Source organism: Prionailurus viverrinus, chromosome B1, assembly GCF_022837055.1.
Source record: "Prionailurus viverrinus isolate Anna chromosome B1, UM_Priviv_1.0, whole genome shotgun sequence".
NCBI lineage: Eukaryota > Metazoa > Chordata > Mammalia > Carnivora > Felidae > Prionailurus > Prionailurus viverrinus.
Genome location: NC_062564.1, coordinates 86,274,232 through 86,292,553, shown reverse-complemented (window position 1 = coordinate 86,292,553; position 18,322 = coordinate 86,274,232). Strand labels below are relative to the sequence as shown.

General features: G+C 44.0%; 1 protein-coding gene across 3 annotated transcripts in view; it reads right to left on the bottom strand.

The window, feature by feature from the left end:
- MAML3 (mastermind like transcriptional coactivator 3) overlaps positions 1 to 18,322 on the bottom strand; it is a 606,598-nt gene that overhangs the window by 409,812 nt on the left and 178,464 nt on the right. For 2 of the 3 annotated variants that reach the window (XM_047856756.1, XM_047856757.1), the window contains exon 1: positions 1,602 to 2,888. The exons of the other annotated variant lie outside the window; for it this stretch is intronic. In XM_047856756.1, coding sequence (XP_047712712.1) covers positions 1,602 to 2,069 — 468 coding nt within the window. In that variant the 5' untranslated portion in view covers positions 2,070 to 2,888. Of the gene's footprint in view, positions 1 to 1,601; positions 2,889 to 18,322 lie in introns of those variants that run through there. 3 annotated transcript variants of the gene reach the window in all.

Below are 18,322 nucleotides of genomic sequence, written 5' to 3'. Positions count from 1 at the left end.
GAGGAGGAGGGGCTGGGCGGCCTCGGAGAACTGGGAGGAGGGAAGGATTCTTGAAGCCCAAGATAAACAAATTGTTCCTCTTCACGTGCGGGGTGGGGGGAGGTGGAGAGGGTGGGGAGCGAGCGCTGAGGCCTCTCCTCTTCCCCTCCCCCCAGCCGGCTCTTTGTCAAGGAGCGCCGGCCGGAGTGCCGGGCGAAAGCCGGAGGAGGCACCGACACCACCGGGGGCGCCCAGGGCTCCCAGACCCGGGATGTGCGCGGTGTATAAACCGCACACGGAGGGGGACGCCCACACCGGGCCCTGCGCTGCGGATTGAGGTGCAGTCGGCCAGGGAAACCCGCGACAGCGCGCGGCCGCGCCGCGCTCCTGGATTCCCACAGCCGGGCGCACCCCGCACACGCGCGCAGCCTGGAGCCAGGCGGCGCGGTGGGGGAGGGGGCTGCAGACACCTTTCCCAAGCTTCCGGCCTCCCCCCCCCCCCCACCCAGAAAGGAAAGCAAAAGAGCAGGAGAGAGAAGATAAGAGAAAGGATTCTACCCTCAGGGTTAGGGGGTGGGAACTGCCCCTTCCTCCCAGGGAAGTTAAGCCATTGGCTGCTCCTCTACCTCGAACCCACCCACCCAGCCATTTAAGCTTCTTTCACCTCCCTGCTACCTTCCACTTCTCCCGGCTTATTACACTATCCTGTAAAGTTGGCGGGGAGCGATGTGGAGGTTGAAGCTAGCAAGCTCCGTGCGAGCAAGTTTAAGAGGAGGAGGAGAAAGAATCTCCAGTGGAGCTGGCGTGGCCCGGACCCTGGGCGCAGGCCGAGGGCGTAGCTCTCCCCTGATCCCCACGCCCGGCCGCTCCCCCCCCCACCCCCCCGGACCCTCGCGGCCGCTCCACCTGCCGGGCCAGCCTCGGGGCTGGAGCGGCGACAGAGCGCACCCGCTCCCCGCATCCGCGCGCGCTCCCGTCAACACGCGCGCGCAGCCACCCTCGCTCGCTTCTCATCCACTTCAAAGTTCATTCACAAAACTCTCAGACTTTCTCAGCCCAAAGGGGGTTAGCTAGGGAGAAGAGGCGAGAGACTCTCCCTTCCCCTTCCTCCCCCCAGGGGTTGAGGGCCTGGTGCCCGCCCAGAATCGGCAACTGCATCAATTTCTCTCTGCACCCGGCGGTTGTGCTGAGAGGGGTGGGTGAAGGGGGGGGGGGGGGGCTGGTCTGGAGAAGCGAAGCGGCACGGCGAGGGGTGGGGTGGGGAGTCGTGAAGAGGAGGAGCGAGGTTTCAACTCTGGGTTCACTCTCTTTCAAATCGGTATCTAAGAAAGGGAGAGGGGGGGAAACTTTTCCAGTGCCTCACTCCGACGCTTCAGGCTCCCTCCGCCCCTCGCAGTCGTGACTGGCTTCTCCCCTCTCGCCCCCTCTTCCCCAAATCTGACAACCCTGACAGATTAACAGGTAGCGACGACGACAGCTTTTTCCTCAGAAAAGTTGATGTTAACCCTTCGGTTTCAGCCCACCTCGCCACCGTGCAAATCAAACACCCGTCCCCCCATGTAAGAAGCTCCACGCCCCCCCCCCACGCGCGCGCCCCACGCCTGCTGCCAGTGCGCCCTCACCATGATCAGCGTGTGGTTCCTCTGCTCCGCCGAGGCAGCCTCCGCATCTTGCTGGGGTTTGCTCTGGTGCTGCTTGCCCGTGCCGGCGCCGGATTTCTTGGCTCTCTGCTCCAGGGTCCGCTGATAGAGGCTCACAGTGTCCCGGCGCTCCAGCTCCAGCTGCTCCACCTGAGCCTGCTGATACCTGTTCTCGCAGTTGACGTGGTGCCGCCGGCAGCCCTCGATGCGCTGGCGGAGCCGCTCCACCACGGTGCTGTGCTTAGGAACGGCCGCTGAGCCGCCGCCGGGACCCCCGGAGCCGCCGCCGCCGCAGCCGGCAGCGGGGTGATTGCTACTCGGAGCAGCGGGAGTACTATTGGGAGTATTATTCACACCGATCCCGGCCCCGCCGAGGCTGCTGTTCAGGCTACTGTTGATGCAAATACTACTGCCATTCGCGGCAGCAGCGGGGGCTGCGAAATCCCCCATCCTGCTCCCCGGGCACACTATTTTGGAAGAACTTTTTTTTATCCACCCCCCTATCAGCCTCCTCCTTGGGTCCAAGAATTAAAATAGTTTAAGTGGAACGCGGGGGAGACGCAAGCACATGGATGGAAACAGCGATCTCGACGGGGCGAAAAAAAGGGGGAGAGATTTTGGGGTAGGTTTTTTTTTGTTTCCTTTTTTTAAACTGTAAAGCTCGAGGGGGAAAAAAGAAGGGGGGGTGTTATCAGAATACCATCAGACACCTATCAACAAAAAGAATCACAACAAACTGAGCCAGCAGCAAATCGGGTTGCAACTCAAGGGGAGATCCGCTCCTCTCCTGCCTTCTTTTTATAATCCATTATTTTCTAATAAATTCCAGGAGATTTCCGGTGGTTGGCAAGCATTTTCTCCCTACGTACCGAAAAATACACCCCATGTACACACACAAGCATATGCCTCCAGTGCGGACACGCGCGACACACACTCACTCCACACCGCATCGGAAAACGGCAAGCTTGCTTATTGCAATTTCCTTCCACAAAAAAGTTTTGGTGTTTATGCCGCCCCGTGTTCTCAAAGTACTTTGGCTGCTCAGTTGCATTTCACAGGAACCTAGATATCGAATCCTCGGGCTGGGGGAAGTAAACACATGGACAGTCCGAGGCGACTGCAAAAGTAGATCGGTGAAGTCCTTTGCAAAACGCCGCGCGGAGAGCAGCCCCTAACGCTCGGCTGGGCTGCCGCTGCCGCCGCTGCTCCTGCCACCATCACAATGATCAACTGCTCGCCGCCGCCGCCGCCGCCGCCGCCTCCTCCTCCTCCTCTCGCTCCTCCACCTCCTCCTCCTCCTCCATGCCAGCGGAGTGATATCAGGACGCGCGAGCTCAGTAAACACGGCAGCGGCGGCGGCTGGAGGCCGTGAGACAAGCCGGGGGACACGGCGCAAAACCCGGCCCGGACTCACCCGGCAGGAGCGGGCGCCGCACGCACCGGCACCCGGCTCCCGCCTCCCTCGCCTCGCCCTCCCCGCCTCTCCACGCCCCCAACCTCACTACTACCCTGACTGGAAGCTGAGCTGCCGGAAAGAGAGGAAGAAAAGATTCTGGGGGATCTCGGGAATGAATCAACTTTTGACCTGTGTGTGTGTGTGTGTGTGTGTGTGTGTGTACACGCGCGCGCACGTGTGTGTGTGCGCGCGCGCGAAGATGGCCGCGTGGACGCGCCTGGCTGGATTTCCTTATTCCAAGCGAGATATCATGCAAGCCCAAGTTGTTGTTATACATTTATGCATTATATTGCAGAACTGTGCATGACCAGGCAGAAACATTGAAGCTTCACAGCAGTTGTCTGTCATTCCTACCCATGTGGAAAGAAAAAGGCAAATGAGTGACTCGTTTTTAAAACCCAGGTAATAAGTCCTTGCTTGTAACAACCCTGCTTAGGGACACTTGTTCAAACTCTAAGCCAATCTTAACACACAAATGCCGAATTCTGAACAAAAAGAAATAGGCACAAAAAACCTTGGAATTTTATTTAATTCTCTGTACATGATTGTTGTTATTAAGGCAATTATTGTTTTAGTTACCCTTGGAAAAAAATTAAAATAAAGCAAGCAGGGACTTGGAGGTGAGACTAACAGTACATTTTAACAGACTGTTTTGAACACTAGGTGCTAATGACAGCAGTAATTAAGGGTCCTTCGTAAATCAAGTGGAAAGATTGCGGATTTCATGGACTAGAACTATAGGAAAAACACAGCATTTCACAGTTTGTCATGACCAAAACAAAAACAAGCAAAAATAACAGCCTTACCTTATTGCTAGATATATTTCTTTCTGTTTAAACGAATGTACAATAACTATAATTAAAATGGAATAACTACCACAGAAAGCAATCTAAACTTTCCTTTGTCTTTCCAGCTATTGAATATTAAAAAAAAAACACTAAGGATCAAACATAATATCCTTGAATCTGAACTTAAGTAAATGCATATACATAATTTAAAAAAATTTTTAATGGAGAAACAGCATTTCTGTGATCATCGGTATTACAAAATCTTGATTGTGAGCTATTAATAATAAGGCATTTTGTATTATCTCAATAAATCTTATAGAATTAGTTTTTAGGGTAAAAATACACCCCAGTTTTCTAAAATAGCCAGGAATAAAAGAACTTTGGATCTCATGCATTAGTCATGAGATCTGATTTAAACCATCTTCATTTCTTGGCATTGCAGATTAGCATAGGATGCTATTTCTAACCTCATAATGTCAGCAATAAGAAGCTATATTTTTCTTCAATTAATCAGGCCTATATGGTAAACTATATCTTTAACATCCACTGGATTATATGGTAAAATGGGCAGCAAAATATTGATTAATGTGGTGTGAGATTACCTCTAAGTAGCGAAACCAAGGTGAGAGCGTATCTTTCATTGAAGCTCAGAGGGCTACTTAGTAAATATACAATTCTCTGTATAGAAACTGCCCCTCCTTCAAGTCTGTTAGAAAATTTAATGAATTAGTTCTATAGCAAAAAGTCAGTTCAGGTTCTAACAACATAGAGAAAATTATAAGAAAACGACATCACAAAGTGGCCTTTGTCTTTTTCACATATTAACTATATAGTATCTCTATTAATTCAGGAAACACATGGCCTCGCTGCAGAGAGGAAGCTATGACTCTGCATTCACGCTATCTCTCTTCACTATACTTCAATTCTCATTCTTTCTCCTACCCCAAGCACCTACATCGCCCATAAAAGACTGCAGTTTGATTTACAGAGGCAGCAAGTTTGAGGGTCTTGAGTACTGTGTCTTCGTTTTTGAAACCTGTGTTATAATTCTAGCTTTTCCTGTGACTCTGAATTTTTCACTGAGAATTTGTCAATTTCGAAAAAAAATGATGGCAATAGCAGCAACATGCATTCCTATCAAGCTGTTTACCTCTCCAATCACGAAGGGAAACCAAAAATACACAAGAATTTGCATCCTTCCCTTTGAGGGACCAACAGGTGGAGGAGCACACTTTGTGGCTTTACCCCAGAGTTCCCCAATGACAAATGGAGCTATTCTTGCACAACTACAGCATAGTTTGCTGTTTGAGTTCAGTGCATGAGTGGACTATACAAAAAAGAAAGATTGACTCCTCACGGTTGCATGTACACACACACACACACACACACACACTGGCACCCATCTTTCATCTCATCAAGATGGTGAGCCACAAGCTCCAAGACCAAAATGTAGGGACAGGAAAGACTGTGAAGTTGGGTAATAGGCAATATGGGGGAAGAGTCTTTGAGGAAATTGACCTGGGCAGTACTCCACTGTGACATACTTGAGGTAGAAACCCCATCCTAATTGTGCAGGCTGATTAGATGAAAGGAGCAGGAAGTGAACGAGGCTTGAGTCTTGAGCAACATAGCCAAGTCATCCTGAATTAGAGATGTTAATCTACTCCCGTGACAGAAGAAACAGAAGCTTTTATACGGGCTGCTTCTGGACTCTTGTGATACACTCCCATAAGGTTGCCAGCTTTGTTGGTCACCATCCTAAAGAACTCCTTGGAAGTCATAGAGAAGTCCAAGTTCTGGAGAAGCTATTTTAGTCCCTTTTCCCTACCAAGCACTCTGATAGCATGGCCATCTTTATCTCTCCTTTGAGCCTGCTATGAAGCAAAACTTCGAGATGGGAGCTATGGACACATCCTCAATGCTGTTGCTGTAGAATAGCAAAGAAATCTGAGATGCCATAGCAATGATGAGAAAGAAATTATGTGGCTGCCTCCCCAGACTTTGATGATATCTCTCTGGATACCAAAAAGAAGAGCATGATGAATAAGTACCTGGACCAGGTTGTCCTGAGGCTCTGGCTCTGAGCCAAAGCTGGCAGTTCTAAGGAATTGAACCAGACTCACTTTTCTTTAAGCCAACTCTGCATCATCCTCCCATGTCCATCTAATAGGGCCCAGTGTCCCGGTGTCAAAAAAAGAGGTCTTTGTATAGAAACTCCAGTATACGTGCCACTAGTGCTTCCCTGTTAATGCGGATCAATAGAACAGTTTCATCATTGTGCCATAAAAGAATACTTGGTGACCAAGGTAAAGTAGGAACTCTCTGCTGCCCGTCTATGGGTGAGCAAACCTTTGTATATGCCCACACGATGGGCCCTGATGGTCCTGAATTACTAGCAGCAGTGGGGGGTGCCATCAATTGTCTAGCAAGAGCTATCGTCTCACTAGTTTCACAGATATAGTTTTGGTCTTCTGTGTGCCAGGTACCTGTATTAGGCCCTGGCACTGGCAATACGGCATGGCAGTGGAGGGCACAAATGAACCTCAGTGATGGGCAACTAGCCTCAGAGCAGTAGAGGCAGTGATGGGACTCATATGAGGTGGGTATGGGAACACATAAAAGAGGCTTTGAGTGCAGGTGTGGGGATCTAAAAAGGCTTCCCCAGAACTTACTCCAAAAACTGGGTGGAAGTAAGCCAAGCAAAAGTTGGGGGTGGAGGTATGCAGTGGGGAGCTAGGAGACAGCTCGAGCAAGGCCCAGCTCCATTTCAGCAAATCCGCCAGTCGTTCTCTTCCCGGAGCATGAATGTGGGAGGATGTACTGAAAAATGAGACCAAGGCTGGGGAGGTCGGCAGGATCCAGGTTGTACGAGGCCATCCAGAAGTTTAGACCGTATTTCTGCAACAGTGCTGCCATTGAAAGAATTAAAGTTGATTCACTTTTTACTCTGGCAATGCAGTGGATGTATTAATATAGCGTTTTCTAGAGTATGTTCTGAAGAACCTGGTCCTGTAAGATGTTTCACCAGAAAGGCTTCTAGAGCCAAGAAAGTTTAGGAGATGATTGCTACCACATCTCTCTCAAAGATTCATGACCACATTGAAGGCCACTAGAAATCTTGCAGCAAAGCATATTTAGTTAGCTGTGTTTAACCTAGTAATGCCCAAATCCTGTTATGTCCCACAGAATGAAACATATTAGAGAGAGCTCTGTGTAGGAGAGAGTAAAAATCAAAGACAGTTCTAAACCCACTTAAGTTCACGATGATTACCTGGGCAGGCAGCCTCTGACAAATACTGAACTCCCTTTACCATCTGCTCTGTCAGAATCACTAGCACCCAAGGCTCAAGGCCCTTCCCTAACCTTAACTGGGTGTGTTGAGTTCTGACCTTTGAGTAATGGGAAAGTAGCAACACAAAGGCACAAATCCCAGAAGGATGAATTTGACTAACCTTTCTCTGCATTACCACTTTGAGCATGTTATATTAATATCTATCTATCTATAATAAAACTTCCTTATTGGGGGAAAGGTTGGCTTTATGTTTTTAATTTATTTAAAAAATTTTTTAATGTTTATTTATTTTTGAGAGAGAGACAGAGCGTGAGAGGTGGAGGGGGAGGGAGAAAAGGAGACACAGAACTCGACGCAGGGCTGGAACTCACGAGCTATGAGATTATGACTTGAGCCTAGTCGGAGGCTTAACTGACTCAGCCCCCCAGGCGACCCTAAGGTCAGCTTTATTTAACTGAAAATCGTAATTATGGAATATCTTTAAAGATATAGAGTTTCATTATTTTTGAAGCATGTGATCTGTCTAGCCTAACAATTATTGGCCTCTTAGAGTTATTTTAATGATCTCCTTCTACCTAGTAAACCAGTTGTATGTAGGTGACATCCCCCATGGACTAGGGGTGTTTCAAAGTATGTTTCCTTAAGCATTTAAATATTTCAAGCAAGACCATGTTTACATGATTAATTTTCACTTTTTATTAAGAAAGGGTTTACTAAGCTCTAGACCATGTCATAAATTTTGAGAGGAATATGAATTAATGGGGTTTAATTTTCTTATTCATGTATTTTAGTATGTGTATAATAGTTTTATGGCTATTAGGAGAAAGGTTATCTAAAGTCCATGGCAGACAAAATTTTTAAAAACCCTTTCATTCTGCTTCACTCTAATCTCAGCGCTAAATAATTTGATATAATAAGGCATCTGGGGGCGCCTGGGTGGCGCAGTCGGTTAAGCGTCCGACTTCAGCCAGGTCACGATCTCGCGGTCCGTGAGTTCGAGCCCCGCGTCGGGCTCTGGGCTGATGGCTCAGAGCCTGGAGCCTGTTTCCGATTCTGTGTCTCCCTCGCTCTCTGCCCCTCCCCCATTCACGCTCTGTCTCTCTCTGTCCCAAAAATAAATAAACGTTGAAAAAAAAAATTAAAAAAAAAAATAATAAGGCATCTGTCTTGAACAAGGTCTGGCTTCCATGAAAGATGTTGAAGACTTTTGAAATTAGGGGAAATATTTATAAAATCTTTTATTTATTGAAAGCCCATCAGCAGAAAAACTGTTAGAAACAGTTTAGAACAGTGTAAGTAATTGTTTAGAAACAATTATTTAACAAATAATCAAAGAACTTAATAATGTACTTTCTTGTAAGCATTTGCTGGTAATCAGCAATAGCAAAGGATATCATTTTAATGGTCAACATTCATTGAAAACTGACTCTATTCTAGGTTCTCTTACTTTCCCTCACTTCATTAGTGAAGAAACTGAGGCACAGAAAGCTTAAGGAACTTTCCCCAAACTAATCTCCAAAGATTAAAGGTGGCCAAGTCTGAGTTCATACCCGGACAGTCTAATCCCAGAGCACATACTTTCGAAGGAACACAACGTGGAAATAGGTTGCCCAGGTTCCTTCAAATATTAAGGCTCTACATTTCTATGAAACTAAAATTACTGTGTTTTACCCCAATAACACTTTAGCAGAGGCCTGTTGCTGCAGTTTCGAAGGCACTCAATTCAGGAGCCCTTCTTCCAGAAAGCTGCCTTTGCCCATTGCTCCTTCAGCCCCTGTTCTGGGTTAGTCACTTCCTCAATGTTCTGAGAATCATGAGCGTTGCCCTGTCTTGACACTTACATGATCACGTGGTACTAATAACTGTCCATTCACTTGTTTATCTCTCACTTGTGTTTTCTTGGTCTTTGGACCTAGCACAGAGCCTGGCTGGGACAGAGCTCTGTAACAGTGTTTGGGGAGTGAGTGTTTGGGAAAGAGTGAACCGTCCACAATTTACCAAACTTACACAATTGGAAAGGGAGTTGTGACCAGTCCTGAACATTTGTCCTGGAGGAAAGGAATACTGTGCTTCTATTTTGTAGGAGCCATTTGGATGCAATATAAGAAAATCATAGTGTGATGTGATCTATTTTTCAAAACGCTGTTTCTCAGGAGTTAGAGGTATTCTATAAGTTGGCTTAGAGAGGTGCAGTGGTGGAAGAGAGTCAGATAAGAATCGAGCCAGCCTCTGACAGATCCTCTCACTGCACTCTACTGTCATCATGACACAAGGGGAAGGGGCTCACATTAATTGTACACCCATGGCCATATGTCAGATATTAGGTCAGGCTTTTTCCAACACTAACGAGCTTAATAATCCCAGCACCTCTAGGAGGTCTATAAAGCAGAGTGGGCCCAAATGCACCTGTAACATGAATTCAACTATATACTCTCAGTTGTGTGTGTGTGTGTGTGTGTGTGTGTGTGTGTGAGAACAGCTACTTCATCTGTACTGAAAAATAAACAGTGGAGGAGAAGGGGACGATTTTGGAGTTGCTGAGAGTTGGTAGAGGAACGTACCAAACCACGCGTACTTATTTTACTTCATGGATAATGTAAGGGTTTTAAGGTAATTGCAACTACATGCCTGAGAAAAATGCAACTTCCCCGTATTATGACTCCCATTTTCTGGATGAGAAAATGAAGTCTTAAAGAGTTTACATAACTAGGATTCAAATCAGCTCCAAAGGCCCCATCTTATGCACCTGTCTGGTTTCACCTTTGTGCTGTTTTGTTGTTCTATAGGGCTTGTAGCCATTCTGTCGCTGCTCTTGTCATCCATTCAGCAAATATTTATTAACTATTGGTAGATCCTGTGTTAGATGCAAGGGGTGCATTCTTGAACAGAAACATTTTCCTCTCCAAGGGAGCTTAAGGAAATGTACATCATACAATAGGCTAACATGAGAGAAGTATAGTCAGCTCTTGATTGACCAGAGCTCGAGGGAGAGGTAGGAAGAGTTCTGTCCCAGTTAAAACAAAACTAGTAAGAAGGGTATTGGAAAAAATAATCAACCTAAGCTCTGTTAGAATTACACCCGATGTTAAGGAAAGTTTCACCACCCTATACACGCCATTCCAAAGGTAAACAACAATAAGAGAATAGTTTAAGAACACAAAGCATCCCCTTCATTGTCTGATGAAAAATCACACAAAGCTACCTGTTTAATGGTTTGATATTGTGTGTTCCTTAGCTGTGCTCTCTTTTTAACATTGGAACAGAGCCTAGGCAGCGTGAGTTTGTCTCTGAGCAAACTGCATTCTTCACTGTTACTCTAGTAGACAGTCTAGGTCAGCGGTTTTTAAGCCATGTTGAGTCCTGAGAATTCCCTCCAAGGGCCTCAGGGGCTGCTGTATGGTGGGGGGAGGAATGATTGGGGCTTGGCCACTCTTCAACCCAACCGCCTTCTTTTCCAAATTGGAGCAAAATTTCCCTCGAATAAAGCGTTCTACAGCTAAAAAGAGTTTGAAAATAGTTCTATGTTTCATCTTGTTTTTACTGGCAAACTCTCCCTATTCCCCCACCCAACCCTCACCTTCCATCACATACATGTTATCATTTCATTCTCTTCTTGGTGTCACTAAACCCTGGTTCACATTGGCTCTGAATCAGTTAACTTTGGCTCCAAAATTTAATGATCCACTTGCTAAATGTCAGCTTCTTCAAATTTCTCTACATTCCTCTAAGCTGGGCAGGTTTGAGAATGGCCCAACTAAGTGTGCAACAAGATGGAGAAAACTATTTTCTAGAACTCCGGCTGGGGACTACTATGCATGTTCAGAAGGAACACTAGGATTATCTGCCTGGAATAGCAGTGGGGTGGAGTTTGCAAGTCCCCAGAATCATGCAAAGGTAGATAGTTAATTATCTGCCTGCTACAAGTGTGTGTCCTGATATCACGGGGTTTTCGTCCTACTGAGTGGGGTGTGCAACTTTTGGACAGAGGAGGGGAGACAGCTACTAGTGATCTAGGCTTTTCCGCTACCCTCAGTTTCTCCAACTAAGTGCCAAATAAAGTGATCTCAAGGACCACCAAATGATTAACCTATCCAGGTCATTCACGTTCCTTAGTATAGTCAGGACTCAGATTATATGCTGACCTTTGGTGAGACCGGAAATAATCTAACATAAAATGTGACCATTTGGGGATCAGTATATTAGTTATCTAATAATCTCCCAGGAGATTCAAAACAAAGGTCTCAGCTTTGGCTGTAATGCCCTTCATTTCTTCTGCATCCCCTCTTGCCAATTCTCTGTTAAGGAAAATCTTCAGCATGGGAGAAGTAAAAAAAAAAGTCTGCGATACTTCAGCTGCCATAAGCAACAGACCTGGCACAGAGATGAAGTAATGTCTGCCCAGGACAGTGGAAGTTCATTGATCCAATTCTGCCCACCATCCATGGATGAGTAACTGACAGATGTTGCAAAAAGACAAGAAGACAAGGCTGATTGGCAAGGGGCAGGAGTCACCCAACCTTAAAATAGAAACAGTGTGGCATCCGTTGGTTAAAATAAAGTTCCAGTCGTGGACATTTTGCAGGTTGATGTTACACAGATTTGTGTCATTAAAAACCTTTAAAAAAGAAAAAGAAAAAGAAAAAGAAAACCTTTTTTCTCCACAAAAAAGCACTAGTGTTTATTTTTTTTGGTAAACTATGTTAATCCACCTTATGTATTGTTGTTTTGTATTTCTCAATTACCATGCCTACGTCCTCTGGTAACAGAACACCTTTATACCTTTTCAAAACCTTCCTACCTACATTCTCAGCCCATGAAGTTTGCAGAGGGGAGAGGAGACAGAATCCCTCTCCTGGCTCCAGGGGTACACTGGTCACCCAGATCACCTTCCTCTTGACCACAGTGATTGATTCAAAGATGGGCATGTGACTGAGGCTGGTCCAATTAAAGCTCTCTCTGGGAATGTTGCTGGAACCACCAGAAAAGGAATTGTCTCTCCTTCAGAGAATCATGGAAGTTCAGGACAGTAATATAAGCTTGGAGCCGCCTAGGGTCAGTGTTGATATAGCATGGACAGTTTGTTTGAAAATAAAGCCGACCCAGAGGAAAAGAGAGCCAAGAAATGGAGGTAGTCCTCATGGCACCATTTTTGCCCTGGATCCAGATGGGCCTAAAGCCAGGTTGCCCTGGAAGTTCCAGTTATATGAGCTAATGATTCTCCTTTTTCCTACATTTTCCTTCTTTCCTTCCCTTCTCCTTCCATTCTTTCAAGTGTGTGTGTGTGTGTGTGTGTGTGTGTGTGTGTGTGTGGTATGATTGAAATATCCATCAGTTAGGGACTGGTTAAATAAATCATCTCTAAATAATGAAACCTAGGCAATAATTAAAAAGACTCATGCAAAGCTGCATATGAATCGTTGAGTTACTTATTATAAAAAGAGTGAAAGCAACTGAAACCCTTTATTGGGAGATGAAATAAATAAAATATCTTATATCCATACATTCAAATAAGCAACTATTAAAATAAGTCATATGTGGCTAATTCATTGACATTAAAAGATAGTCATGACATATTATTGATTTTAAAAAGCACATTATGAAAAAAGTTACAAAAACACTCATTTTATAAAATTATGTAGTTTTTGTGTAAATAAACCTAGAAAACTCTTGAAACCTAGTTAAACATTTTTACGCTGGGATTTTAGGTGCTTTTTCTTATCATTTATTATTTTCTTTATTGCTTTAATTCTATATGTATATATAGTATAGAAAATGAAAACTTTTGATTTTTTTTAGAAAAAAGAAAAACAGAGAAAGAAGGGAAGAAAGGAAAGGAGGAAGAATCTGAAGAGAAACAAGAATGGGAGTGTCTATAGTTTGAAGTTTGCCTAAATGATTCAGGAATATTCAGGGAAGAGGTGACACCATTTCATGAATCTTAAAAAGGTATTTCCCAGGTGGACAGATGGGGAGAGGGCATCCAGAAAGGTAAAGGTTCAAAAAAGCAAGAAGCCATGATGTCTTAAGGAATAAATTTTCTGATATAGCTAAATAAGTGCCAGTAAATTAGCAATTTAATCTTAACAACTAGGACAGAGTCAATTAAAGTCAATGTTAAAACAAGGAATGTCATATCAGGATTGTGTATGGGATGTATAAGGGAGAAGAAAAGTACTATACCTCAAGGACACTGGTCTCTACAACCAGTTGCTGACCCACATCTCTCCTTTGAGGTCTATTAAATATCTCTAACTTAACATGTCCAAAGCAAAACTCTTGTTTTCCTGTCCAAATCTTGTCCTCCTCTGCAGTGGTTAATTTTGTGTGTCAGCTTGACTAAGCCATGATGTGCCCAGATATTTGGCTAAACATCTTTTGGGGTGTTTCTTTGAGAGTGATTTTGGATACGAATACCATTGAAATCAATAGACGGTAAAGCAAGCAGATTGTCCTCCCTGGGGTGGCTGGGCCTCATCCAGTCAGTTGAATGCCTGAACAGAACAAAAAGACTGACTCCCCTGTAAGTAAGAGAGTATTCCTCCTGCCTAACTGCCTTCACACAGAAACATTGGACTTTTTCCTGCCTTCACATTTGAACTGAAACACACGAGTACTTTCCATGTCCTGAGTTGCTGGCCTTGGGACTAACACTATACCATCAGCTCTTCTGGTCCACAGTTTGCAGACGTGCCCTGTAGATTTTGGGCCTTGTCGACTTATAATCATGTGAGCCAACTCCTTACAATAAATTCCTTTCCCTATATTTATAGACATCCTATTGATCCTGTTTCTCTGGAGTATTCTGACAAATATATTCTTCCTTCCCACAGAAGAAAAACGGTGGAATGAGTCTATCAATACCTTGGGTACAAAAACCTTGGGGTCATCCTTGACTCTCCTTCTTCTCTCACACCGAAGGTTCAATCCAAAGCAAATCATGTCAGCTCTACCTTTAAAATATATCCATAATCTGACCACTACTTATCTTGCCTCCTGTTACCATCATGGTCTAAACTTCCATCATCTCTCATCCGGGCCGATGCAATAGTATCCTTACTGGTCTTCCTGCTTCCTCCTCTGCCTCTTTATAGTCATCTGTCTGCACAGCAGCCTCAGTACTCCTTCTCAAACATGTCAGATCATGTCCAGCCTCTCAAAACCCACTAATGGTTCGCATCTGATTCAGGGGAAAATCTAACGTCCTTATCACAGCCTGCAGGGCCCTGTAGGATCTGGCTGCCCCTTCTACCACTCCAAGTTCACCCTCTTGCCTTGCCTCTTGCCTTTTGTCTCCTTTTTCTTTCTCTCTCTCTCTCTCTCTCTCTCTTCTTTTTTTTAATAGGCCAGGAGTTCCTTCTGTTGAAAGAGTCTATTCCCAGATAGCCATAGGGTCCTGCCTCACTTCCTTCAGGTATGCCCCGCAGGCCTTCCCTGCCAGCCTGTATGAAATAATCTTCTCCATCAGCTCCCTACATCCTCTTACTCTTCTCTGAGGCATGTTTTGCCACCAGACACATAGTGCATCTTATTTTGTCTTCTGAGTCCCCTTCTAGAATATGAGCCCATAAAAGCAGACAATTACCTTGCTTCTGTGTCCTCTGCACATGGAGCTGAGGCTGGCACACAGGGGCACTCAATACCTCTTCGCTGATGAACTATATTTCTTTCCATACATGAAGGAAACAAGATATTTTTGATGTAATAATAGTTAACAATTATTGATCACATACTATATATTGGGCACTATGCTGTGCTTCTTACATAAATTAACTCACTCAGTTCTCACAACAACCCTTGGGGCCTCAGAGCATTTTCCGAATGAATGACGAGAGGGAGGCAGAGATAACTTTGCTAATGTCACATGCTGATAAGGGGTGGAGTCTGGCCCAGAGACCAGGCTCAACCAGTAGGTCTCTTATTCAGAATACACTTCCTGCAAATTCATCAGTAGGCACTGAAGAACAGCCAAGATGAAAAAGACTATCCCCTAATTGTATTCCGCAGGGATGAAAAATATTTCCCACCATATAGTATCTCCGTCAGTTCCCAGCTAAACAGCACAGCAGAGTAAACACAGAGTGGAAAGCTCAGGGCACCCCCCTGCAGTTCACATTGCGACACCTGTGAAGCAATTTGGTGGAGACTAACAAGGCAACAGCAAAGGCTTGCTTAAAAACCTTTCTCAGGTCACCCATACCTTGTACAGCTGGTAGGAGCTTCACAAGCCCATTTGAAGATGCGCACAGTCCCTTTTACCCTTGTAAATGTATTCATTTGTGTGTTTAACAAATATTTACTGAGTACCATCAGGTGTCAGGCACAGTTCCAGGCACTGGAGATATAAAATATCTTCTTTCATTGACTTTCACCCCATTTGTAACAAAATGGAGCTTATATATCAGTGACTTGGAGCTAAACTCTGTAGTCAGACTTGGATACAAATCCCAGCCCTGTTGTTACTGATTACATGACCTCTGGCAAGTTACATAACTTGTCTAAATCTCAGTTTCTTTGTTTATACAGTGGAGGCAATATTGATGATCAGATCTACCACACCGGTTGGTTTATTAGGGGGATAAAATGAGATTGCCTGATGCACCCTAAGCATTCAGAAACATACTACCCATGATGGCAAGAGTGGGCTAGTAAAATCTTTGTGATTTTAAATATGGTTTTGTATGTATGATGAACTTGGAGTTTTCCAGCTAGAGTCAGTTCCTCTTAAGTGATAAGAGCTTGTCCAAATTTTAGCATCTTGAAAGAAAGAAAGTTCAGTCCACATTTTCAAGCAGAATGCTAAATTTTGTGATGAAGTCATAGGGTCTTACACTCACAATTAGACATCATAATAAGGCTATTAAAAGAACCCTGATTCATTAATTCGTTCATTCTTCTTTCCTTCTGGGGTTATCTGGGAAAGCTGCCCATTTGCAGAGAGCTCCTTTGGCTATCTTCCTTTGCCTTTCAGAGTCCTCAAAACAAAGTTCTTAAGTACCTCGTAATGGGTCCATGGGATTGTTGATTTTGTTTATAACATGTCAGAAGTAACAATTTTTATACTACTAATAGACTCATTACAAAGTATAAGGGATATCTCAGGTGGTTTCTGAATGGACTAAATATTCATATTTATTTATAGGCTCTTCTGCCTTCATGGACATTAGACCAGGAGTTTAAAACCATGAATTCTAATCCTGGGCCTAATACTAATTAACTGTTTGATCTTGACTTCACTGGGGCCTTGGCTCAGGTCATGATCCCAGGGTCATGGGATGCTTACCTATCTATATCCTAAGGCTATTGTCTACATCATCTTCCAATTTTAAAATTCTACACTTGCCCATAAATAAAGCTAATCAACAAGAAACCTTATCTCCCCTTGGTCCATGGAGCTAAATGTGAGGACACAGGGACCTATTAAGGAACAGATGAGCACAGGGGCTCTAGCATTTCAAGTTGTAAGCCCCATATAACAAGACAGGAATAAAGGATAAAAATGATAACATCCATACATCTTTTCTAAGCATAAACATATGTTATAGCTACATTCATTTCCTTGAAAAATATTTGAATAATATTGGGCATTTAAAACTCACTGAACATGCAAATGCTAATATAGCTAATACCATGTACAAAAATTACATGACTTTCCTTATTTGTTGTTCAGTGACTCTAACCAAACCCATGGCACGTTTAGTTAGAATCAATGTTAGATTTGAGACTCAGTCCAGATCAGCACTTCAGAGGAGGCCGGTCTTCAAATGATGAGTTATCATCAGGCACATAACTTTTTGAGGGGTTTGGGATCCTTTGAGATAAAAGGGACACTTTCAGCCTGAGCTCCTGATGAAAAAGCTTAAAACTATTCTGCCCTTGGAAAACAAAAGAGCTCATCCAGGACAATTGACTATATTTTGCAGATTGAAAGGGATCATTGAGTAAATGTTTTGGTGCTAAAATCCTCCAGGTGAGGAAAATACTCTCTAACATTCCTTTGGACTCTGCATGTCAGGCTCCTTTGCACAGAAGAATGAGTCTGAGGTGTTTTCTGAAGAGAGGTTGGAGGCAGGTTGTCAGAGTGGTGGCTAAGCCAGTAGTATTCTGAATCCATTGAGCTCTTAATTACTGTCCTCCATGAGCCAAGCAAGTTAACCTGGGTCCATTGCACTGCCTGAGAAGAACTAAGGACTAAGTGACTATATTTTTACATGTCTGTTACTTTACGAATGTGTGGTGTAGTGTATGTTTGATGTAGATCGATGATTGATTCCCTGAGCTTGATAAAATAGGGTGCTAAACAGAAGATAAGGCATTTTAAGAATCCTCACCACTGCAGAGAGGTTATTTTGCATAAAATAGGCACTCAGTTTATGAACATTATAACTAAATAAGGTAGAACAAGTTTAAAACATTTACCCTCTTGAATATTTAGTTGGTCACAGTCCTAAATTTTCCTTAACTCCACACATGACTGTGTATACTTACACAATTGAGTAGCTATTTACAGGAATCATCCAAAAATGAACATCCTTAAGAACAAGTAGACATGAAAAGAACTGATTAGAAATTTTAGAAAAGGGCACCTGGGTGGCTCAGTCAGTTGAGTGTCCAACTCTTGATTTTGGCTCAGGTCAGGATCCCAGGGTCATGGGATCAAGCCCCATGTCAGGCTCCATGCTCATGGAGCCTGCTTAGGATTCTCTCTTCTCTCTCTCTCTTTCTCTCCCCCCACTCACACATACACTCTCTCTCTCAAATAAAAAAAAAAAAAATTTAGAAAAAAATGCGTCTTTTAAAATTAAAAATCTTAATAGATGGGATAACATTGAGACTGACATCAGCCAAGGAGAGACATGGAAAATAGTGCCGGGGAATTCACACCGAATGCAGCGTATGGAGACAAAAACTATGAAAGAGAAGTCGAGTCATAAATAATAGATGGAGAGGCTCCAAAATAAATCTATAGGCGTTCCAGGGAAAAACAGATTAAAGAGAAAGAGAAACATTCAGAGAGATAATGGCTGAGAATTTTCCACAGTTGAAGACATCCTTGAAAAGTTCACAACAAATTCCAAACAACATAAATAAAAATAAATCCACATTATAGGGAAACTGTAAAACATCAAGGGAAAATAGGACAATCCTAAAAGCTACCAGAGAAAAAAGA